At 34.4% G+C, this 10,002-nt stretch overlaps 1 protein-coding gene across 1 annotated transcript in view; it reads right to left on the bottom strand.

Annotated features, from left to right (window-relative positions):
• Positions 1 to 1,444: 1,444 nt before the first annotated feature.
• Positions 1,445 to 10,002, bottom strand: part of LOC139725378 (calcium-activated chloride channel regulator 1-like) — a 37,503-nt gene continuing 28,945 nt past the window's right edge. The window contains exons 16-17 of the mRNA XM_071636462.1: positions 3,725 to 3,874; positions 1,445 to 1,470 (exon numbers count right to left, since the gene is read on the bottom strand). Of these exons, the coding sequence (XP_071492563.1) occupies positions 1,445 to 1,470; positions 3,725 to 3,874 (176 nt within the window). The remainder of the gene's footprint in view (positions 1,471 to 3,724; positions 3,875 to 10,002) is intronic.

Below are 10,002 nucleotides of genomic sequence, written 5' to 3'. Positions count from 1 at the left end.
GAAGAAAGAGAAACAAGCATACTTAACACAAATGTATATGGTCATTATCATCTGAGGATATCACAAGTAAATGTCAGAAATATGATGGGCCTACATAAAAGCAAAGATGCTTCTAAAACTGTAGGTTCCCGTATTCATGGGCGTGGAATATTGTGCAGAGAACGGATATGGTTATCTTGACCAAGTAAAATTATACCAGTGCAAAAATCAATATTAAAAATTGACTACATGAATATCGCTCAAACCAGACTGTACATATTTCGCCGTGTTTACAAAAGAGTGCTATACCGTGTTTACAAAAGAGTGTTTACAAACGTGTTTACAAAAGAGTGCCAAAGTTGTATTTGTATTGATTCGCTACTTTTAAGATTATCATTGCACAAGGTACCGTTGTAATTTTTTGAGGACATACGGTAAATAAAGGGCGTATACATGTATCATTTTATAGGATTTACATTACATAGGTTAAGAATATGTGTGAATTTCGGAAAGCCTGCTGTTCTTCATGTATTGTTTGTTGTTGTTTTGGTACCTCTTTAGTTTGTTTGCATTTGTTTATGATTGTTGCAAAATGTAACTAGGCCAGTTAAAAAAAAAGATTACCTTTATCGTTTATGGCGCTGGCTTTCCTTATGTCCCATACATCTCCTGCGCTTTCTTGTGCCAGATATCTATGATGTCATCATTTCGTGAAATAATGTTTCGTATTGTATTCTAGTTATGATTCTAGGGTGTTAACATAAATGCTGTACTTTTTATGCAGTGTCTTTTTTTTATATGGGAAATAAACTTTAAAATTTAACTACATAAAATCCAAAGGAGATGTTTTATTCTATTGGAGTGATTGATTGATTGATTTTATTTTCCGTATAAAAACAATAACGGCTGGATGGCCAATATTCAGCGATGTCATTGGTCTTCCATTGGGTCCAGAACATAGAGGTAGAATACGAACATAATTATGAAGCACATAGATTGAGAAAAAACAACAACAACAAAAACAACAACAACATCGCATATTACAGCTGATTCAAGCAAGTAACAAAAGAAAAGGATACAAGGGAAAGAAAAGGAGAAAAAATAATAAAACATAACTTATAATAACCTGCGCTAATTCAAATGATTAATTGATATAGCTCTTTCTCATCAACAACAAAAAATAAATTGAAGGGGCAGTGACCTTAAAACATACTTATTTTTGATTTAAATGAATAAACACTGGGTGAAATCTTTGTATCCATTGGAAGGTCATTATATTCCTTAGCATATCTGTATTTAAATGAGTTCTTCAAATATTCAATTCTAGGTTTGGGAAATCTTAATTCATATTTTTTTTTCTTTCCACTCCTCCCCTGGAGGATTACAGTCATAATCGTGTGATAATATGGCTGTATTATAACATATCATATTTCTGATCTGAAGCAACAATCTTCATTGTTTCGGGCTACCTGGAATCTACCATCTCCACATCTGTCCAGGAAGACAACATTATTATGTTTCAGGGGGGCATTTCATGAAGCGTTTCGTCGGATATTTTGTCCGACAAACTGTTAAAAGCTACTGAAATCCTTGCATGATATTGGCTGAGAGCAAATTTGTCCGACAAGTTGTCAGACAAAATGCTTCATGAAATGCCCCCTGAGGTATCTTATTTCGGGTTATATTACAGATCGAAAGTATACTACGTTACTATGTTGTTTACATATTAATGTATCAAAAGAAATCAAATCCGACCAAGAGCAGGACACAATGCTGTACACATAGTCGTAAGCCCAAAGTATGTCCCAATTTAGCTTTACAAAAACGGGTCAACATCTGTTGCAAGGGTGCTTCCACTGTGTTAATTTTCAGTTTTTTAAATTAATTGAAAAATTTAACTCTCCACTCCCCTTGGATTGAAGGCAACACTTGTATTGATAAAATGATAACTACTCGAAAATATGGACAATGGTTTCTGTATTATCTAAAAAATGAATGTTGATTGGTGTAGTATAAATCAGGGGAAAAAGTGAATGATAATACCATAACCTCATGAATAATTACGTAGGATACGTGACTAATCCTCTACTTTTCAAAGGCATGTGCAACTTTGAAACCCCTAAAACTCCATCTTTATCTGATATCAATAAATCATCTTGTGTTATATCAGACTTAACTCTTCTTATTGTAAATCGCCTTGCCTTCTAATTTGGCGACTAAACAGCCGCTCCCCATGTTCCTACAGTCACGAAAGTCACGTATGCAACTCTGTTTGGTATACAGTATTACTAACACAAAGGTACAGACATCGACTGCGTGCTACATCGAAGAGCAAAACCGTTGCATATTATAACGTCATTTGTATGTAAATTGGTACAACTATAGAAATTAAATTTCCAGAGTTTGAAGGTAACATCTTTGCCATATCAGATTGGATAGAGACATACTAGCAGTGAAAGAGAAAAGGATGTATAATGTATATACAGGAAGTAATGGGGAATAAAAATGTTTTACATACGTTAACCACAGGGAATCTAGATTTCACGAGGTGCTTCTGCTTGTACACACGATACATACGACGGGTATGTCAAATAGAATGTTTTCACTCTATTACGGAAACGTCATAGATGAATAACATTCAGCAAATTTATTGGAAGATAACGTGAAGATGGAGCAATGTACGCATGTCAAATGCGTACATTTTATTCAAATACATGTATAACGTGTCCGACTGTCATGCAGTATATCAGTGTTTCTATGTTTGTTTGTTTTTTTCCTTCTTTTTGTTCTGAAAAGAATACAGGCCCTATAGACAAATTGAAGAAAACTCATAACTCAACCTTCACCCCTTTCATTGATATTCTCTTGATTTCAATAATATATACTTTCACTGAATAGTGGTTTGACTTCAACACACTTTGAATACCTGTCGATCTATTACTGCTTTTCCATCAGATTGTCAAATAATGGGTGATAAATATCGACGCATATCAGGTCTTCAAGGATTTCAATCGTAATTATATATTTGAGACATTTTGAATATGATATGGACATATATTTCTCATTTGATTACTCATAAGCGTGTATCTAAATGTGTATAACTACTATATGAAAGTATGTTTACCCATTATACGTATTATGATGCAACAAAACAGAGACACATTATAAACTCTACACTATTATACTGTTGTCATGTCAAAATATTACTTATATAACAGTTATGCTTTGTATATCTGAACTGTAAGGTATCCGAGATTATATATAGCCCGTTTAGTCCTTTATACTGTCCTCGTCTACTGTATGTGGCATCTAAGATGCGAATTCTAAGATCTCAATGAAAACTTTGAGAAACGACCTAGGAATTTTACATCTTGAGTACGATAAATATATGTAAGTATATAAGTATAAATATAATATGTGCCTCTTGTATCTTTGCACAACAGCACGCAATGGGTTCATGGATTCTTTGTCAACAGTGTGATTCGCCGCGTACGAATTGTTGCAAAAGCCATTTCTGTTTACGTTATTGCGTTCCTTTTTCAGGGACAAGATAGAGAAAGGGTACGATCTGAGTAGGTCTCTCCACCTATACTGGAATATAAATATCACAGTGCTGTAAGCGGAGAAAGTTATACGACGTATGCCGGATTTCGCACTCCATATCTATTTACAATGGCACTTCCGCACCTTCGCCAATGTCTGCAAGTGATAGCTGCTGCGGTCAGTATTATTATCAAAACGAGACCTGCAACAACTCCAGCGATGATATACACCGAGAAGCCTTCTCCGGGTGATGGGATAAGAAGCGATCCGGAAGACACAACGAGATTTGATCGCTCGTTCCGATTCCCTGCGTCGTCGAACGCGACCACTGCAAACGTGTACGTGATCGACCCTGGTTATCATAAACAAAGCAACATGTTTAAAAGGTTAAAACACACTGGAATTATCAAAAATGATGTTAGAAAGTAACTATTCATTGCTTATTGTTTTGTTTGATAGATACTTTATTTTCTGCAAATCAATATACATTGTACATAAACTGAATAATCGTGAACATGGGAAATATACAAAGTATATTTGAAACAGAGTCATTTGACTTGCATAAACAATGATATAAAAGGAAATTAATGATATTACAGTATGCATGTCTATGCAGCTGGGATTACAATAACAATATTATATTTTGGAAATGATAATGCAGAGGGCCGCCATTGTAAGCATTGCTTGAAAAGATGGCCGGCCCGAGGAAAAGGTAGGTATAGGTAAATTGGTAAACAATACAAATTCTGCTGCGAGGATAGCAGGGGAAAATAAACTCTGATGTGTGAAGGTGGTGAATGTGCGTGCGAGTGCTTGAGAGTGCACAGGGGCAGATAGGCTGGGATTTGGAATGATAAAATTGGTTTGCTGGAAGAGGGAATGACTTACGATGTTGCTACTATCGGGAGACCAACATAAGTCATATAAATTATTCGGACTTAATTCGTATTTGAAGTATACTGTGATAAAATATGCTTCTTTAAGTTTGCTTTGAATGAAAACAAGGAGGCACACTGTTTCAACTCTTCGGGAAGAGTGTTCCATGTATCCGGACCGTGATGTCTAATCGACTTTTGAGCAAGTAAAAGCTTTGGATTACTTAAATGAAAATCATGGGAACGACGGGTAGGGTATGAGTGAATATGATCATTAGTAACTAGGGCATTATGGAAAAATGGTAATAAATTTCGAATGTGTTTGTACATAAATATAGCAGTTAAATATGAATGTATATCATGGGCCTTTAGGGTTTTTAGGCGATAAAATATGGGATCAGTGTGAGCCAAAAAATTTGAATGTGTGCATATACGAAGAGCCTTCTTCTGAAGAAGAAAAATTGTGTTCAATTTGGTTTTGCTACAGTTGCCCCATACAATATTACAGTACATTACATATGGTAGAAATAAAGTGTTATATAACATCATTAAAGTTTGATCATTAATTAAGTATTTTATTCTCCTTAACACACCAGTTGCCTTAGATATTGCTGTTATAATATTCTGAACATGAGTATTCCAAGTTAGATTGTTATCTAGGGTCACTCCTAGGAACTTGGTTGAATGTTTCTCAGCAATGTTTATATCATCAATAGAAATACTTTGAGGAAGGGTGGGTTGAGATTGAAGCGTATGAAAATGTATAAAACATGTTTTATCAATATTCAATGAAAGCTTATTACTTCTAAACCATTTCGAAATATTACTTAATTCCATGTTAAATGTATCCACCAATGTTACAATATCCTTGTGGGAATAAAAAACATTGGTGTCGTCTGCAAATAAAATGAAGTTTAAACGAGGAGAGGAATTAATGATATCATTAATATAAATCAAAAAAAGTAGAGGCCCGAGGATAGATCCCTGAGGGACACCACATGACACGTTCAAATGAAACGAATGACTGGATTTAAATGCAACATATTGTTTTCGATGACTTAGATAACTTCTAAACCATGACAAAGTAATCCCTCTCACACCATAATTATGTAATTTTTCAAATAAAATGTCATGATCAATAGTGTCGAATGCTTTACTAAGATCCATAAAAACTCCAATTATGTGCTCCTTTTTAATAAGCGCATCAATAATATTATCAACAGATTTAATTATAGCATAATCGGTAGAAAATCCTTTCCTAAAGCCAAACTGATTCACATTTAATATTTCATTTTCAATCATAAACGAGGAGAGACGCTTATAAACTAATTTTTCTAAAATTTTCGATATTGCAGGTAACAATGAGATGGGTCTATAATTTTTCACCAGTGATGGATCTTCTCTTTTATAAATGGGGATAACTTTGGCGATTTTAAAAGAGTCTGGAAACTCACCGTTAAGTAAGGATAAATTAAATATATGGGTGAGAGGGGCTGCTAAGGGGTAGATTATTTTTTTCAAAAAATTCACCCTTAATTTGTCAGGCCCACAGGAATTACTACATTTCAGAGATCGAACAATATCAATAATTTCTGATTCATTTATTGGAGTAAAAAACAATGAGTTTTGATTACTTTCAGGTAAGTAATCTTTATAATTTTTGATATCATTTATGGGAATAGATGCAGCTAAAGAAGGACCAACATTAACAAAAAAATTGTTAAAAATATTTGCAATTTGATCAAAATTAGTAATAACTTTATCATTATGGGTAATGCTATCAGGACATTCCGTAGGTTTCTTTTTGAGTATTTCATTAACAATCCGCCAAAGAGCATTTTTATCATCCTTATTAGATTCGAGTTTATTTGAAATATATGATTTACGTGAAACTCGAATCAAAGAAGTTAATCTATTTCTATATGTTTTATACCTTTTCACGTTTTCAGGAGTAGGTTTCCTCAGAGATATTTTATAAAGACGGTTTCGAGTAAGAATGGAATGTATAAGACCTTGAGTAATCCACGGTTGCCGGGCTCTTTTCCTTCCATTTACTTTGGGAGTTAAAGGAATATGTTTATCATAATAATCTAATAGTTTTTGTAAAAAAATTTCGTAGGAAGAATTAACATCTTGGAGTTCAAAGACGTCATTCCATTGTTCTTCGAATAAATCTTTCAATTTGGATTCAGGGAAAATCACAGCACAACACACGCACTACTTGCCCTCATCGACAAAGTCACACACGCACTCGACACACGTTCACACACAATAGGTATCTTCTTGGACTTCTCCAAGGCCTTTGACACGATTAACCACGGAATACTTCTCGCCAAACTGTCTCATTATGGAATACGTGGAAAGGCCTTGGAGTGGTTCACGAGTTACCTATCAGAAAGATCCCAATTTGTACATGTCAACGGCTTTGACTCTCAAAGTAAAACAATTGCATGTGGTGTTCCACAAGGGAGCTTATTAGGCCCATTGTTATTCATTATTTATATTAATGATTTTCATAGATCCTCGGAGAAACTATCATTCATATTATTCGCGGATGACTCTAATCTTTTTTTTTCCCACCCTGACCCAAATATCTTAATAAGAACAGTCAATGAAGAATTGATAAAGGTCATACAATGGATATACGCAAACAAATTGTCATTAAATATTCAAAAAACAAAAGTTATGCTTTTTAGTAATTCTTTAGATAGCCTCCCAGGCAATATAACATTTGATACTACTCCCTTAGAAGAAGTTTCTTCTTTTAAATTTCTTGGTGTTTGCGTTGATAACAAGCTTTCATGGAGGAATCATATTGATAACATATGTAAAATTATTTCACGTAACATTGGCGTAATGAATAGATTAAAATATTATCTTCCTTCATCTGCATTATTAACTCTTTATTCTAGTTTGATACTCCCTTATTTAAACTACGGGATTCTTGCTTGGGGTAATACATACCAGATGTTACTTGATAAACTTCTTTTATTGCAAAAGAAAGCGCTTAGAATTGTTTTTAATTTACATACCCGAGAACATACAGATGCTTTGTTTTCTGACCATAAAATATTAAAAGTAAATGATTTGTATGTGTTTCAACTTGGTCAGTTTATGTTTAATTACAACAGTACCTTTTTACCTAAAATATTCCACGATTTATTCCATCGAAACAGTCATGTTCATAACTATCCCACGCGACGATCCGACGAATTCCATCTTCCGTTAATGAGAACCGCACATGCCCAAAATACATTTCTTTATACTGGACCCAGACTTTGGAATAATTTAGATAATAGTTTAAAAGATTCCCCCAAATTTGTCACATTTAAATATAAACTCAGAAAACATTTACTTTCTACTTATAATCTTAGATAATTTAAATTGCTATAATTTATGCTTGAGCTTTCACCTGTCCTGATGTCGCAGCACTTGGCGTGTTCTGTGTGCAGACCTCTCTTCTTTCTTCTCTCCTTTTCCTTTCCTGTCTATTGTTCTTCGTAGACTTGTATTGTTACCGTCTTCTCTCCTCTCGGTACTGTCTCGCGTCCAACAGTGTATATGCGTGTGGGTAATTGAATGTGTGTACGAATGTATTGTCCTTGTCTTATTTTCCCGGTACATGTGGTTCAATGAACAGTGTCCGGGCACTATAGCATTGGTATTTTATATTTTTTTTCCCGACCTGTGTATCTCAAAATAACTACATGTATATTGTTATAGAATAGTATATCATTCACTCATTATTTATCTAGCGATCCACGTCCGACAAGCTTTGCTTTTTAGTGGATCACTATTTTCCATGATCGAATTTACTTTCCGCTCGCCCACGTAGTATTTGTACAGTGTTCCTCTTTATTATTGTACATATATGTTGTTCTATAATTTGTCTCGTATATTACATGAATCTTTTGCAAGCGTTTGAACAATATCAGTTAATGACATGTATACATTGTACTATGTTTTTGATTTTCGTTGATTGGAAATAAACTATGATTGAATTGAATTGAATTGAATTGAAATCTTGATTCAATGACTCAATATTTTGTGGCGTTTCATTTCGATACATTTTCAAATATTGTTTGGGTTGGCGACGTATTGAAGTTATTACAGATTTATCATTAATCATAAAAATCGGTAAATGATCAGATATATCTGAATAAAGGATACCGTTGATACAGGTTTCAGTTATAACATTAGACAGTATATTATCTATTAATGTTTTACTGTTGGTGGTGTTATTTATTCTGGTAGGTTTATTGATGTGGGGATGCAGTGAATTGGAAAGTAATATGTCATGGAAATGGGTAGGTTGTAATAAATCTATATTGTAATCTCCCATCAAAAAAATGGATTTTCTTTCTCCAAAAATTTCGTTAACACATTGGTCGAAGTTGTCAATAAAAGATTGAACGTCATTTTGTGGAGGACGGTAAATAGTACCAACTATAATATTTTTCTCATTATCATTTAAGATTTCAATAAATAAACTTTCTGCTCCCTGAATACCCAAATCAGTTCGAATTTTAAATCTAATATGATTATTAACGTACATGGCAACCCCACCTCCTATGCCATGTTTTCTGTCATTACGAATAAAATTATAATTTTCAATGCCAAATAGGTCCGGGGAATTGGTGTGCAACCATGTTTCGGTGACTCCTATAACGGAGAATGGAAAATCATTGAGGGAACTTAAAAATAATTCAAACGTATCGAAATTTTTAGTTAAACTTCTTGAATTAAGGTGAATTAAACTGAAATTAGCACAAATCTGATTTGCCTTATTGAAAAAAAACTGACTGTTGAATTCATTGATAGTGAAATACTGGCTTGTGTGGTTGACTAGCTGTTGGTCATCTATTCCAAAATCAAAATCCATTTACAATGAGTGACATTACGCAGTAATGGCCTATCATGAAGTATGGTGCAACGGGAAGTGCAGTGCACACCGTATACACGGGATGTATACGATGAGGTGCATCGGTGCGTGACGTGCTGTAACTGACCATTAGGAGGAGTGACTGAAACAAAATTACTGACATGATCTGCAGGACTGCAGAGCATAGACACACAAAAACACAAGAAAGAAAAAAAAAAGTATTGAAGAGTAATAATCGACCGTAACTATCTGCCTTACGCAGAGCAACATAGAATCAAAACGGCAATAAACCAGCTCTGAATTTATCGGTTCTAACATTAACTTTAGAAAATAAACGTAAACTTTATAACTGAACTGAGAACAATATCACGATTTCGGTAATGAGAGTGACATGAACAGCAAAGTTTCTCGTAAATTTTACCACTGAATACCGGCAAAACCCGCGGTTGGTAAAGAGAGAGGGAGAGAGAGAGAGAGAGAGAGGAAGAGAGAGAATCTTTAGAGATTTTAAGAATAAAGTTTGAAACTTAAATCAAAATTGCAATGAGAAATCAATGTAAGTACACTATGGTCTAGCATCGACGTCAAGTCAATGAACCCATGGATCACCCCCCCCCCCCTCCACCCTCCGCAACAAGTCACCCAGTCAACCCGACGTATTGTATTATTGTGTTAAAGATATTACAGGGCTGAGAAGAAATATTCAGGTTTATCGGTTGACAT

The sequence above is a fragment of the Diadema antillarum genome, unplaced genomic scaffold (genome assembly GCF_040938485.1).
Source record: "Diadema antillarum isolate AM-2024a unplaced genomic scaffold, OU_Dant_1.0 seq00000035_RagTag, whole genome shotgun sequence".
In the NCBI taxonomy this organism is placed as follows: Eukaryota; Metazoa; Echinodermata; class Echinoidea; order Diadematoida; family Diadematidae; genus Diadema; species Diadema antillarum.
The sequence above is the reverse complement of the archived record's forward strand: the minus strand, read 5'-3'. Positions and strand labels throughout refer to the sequence as shown.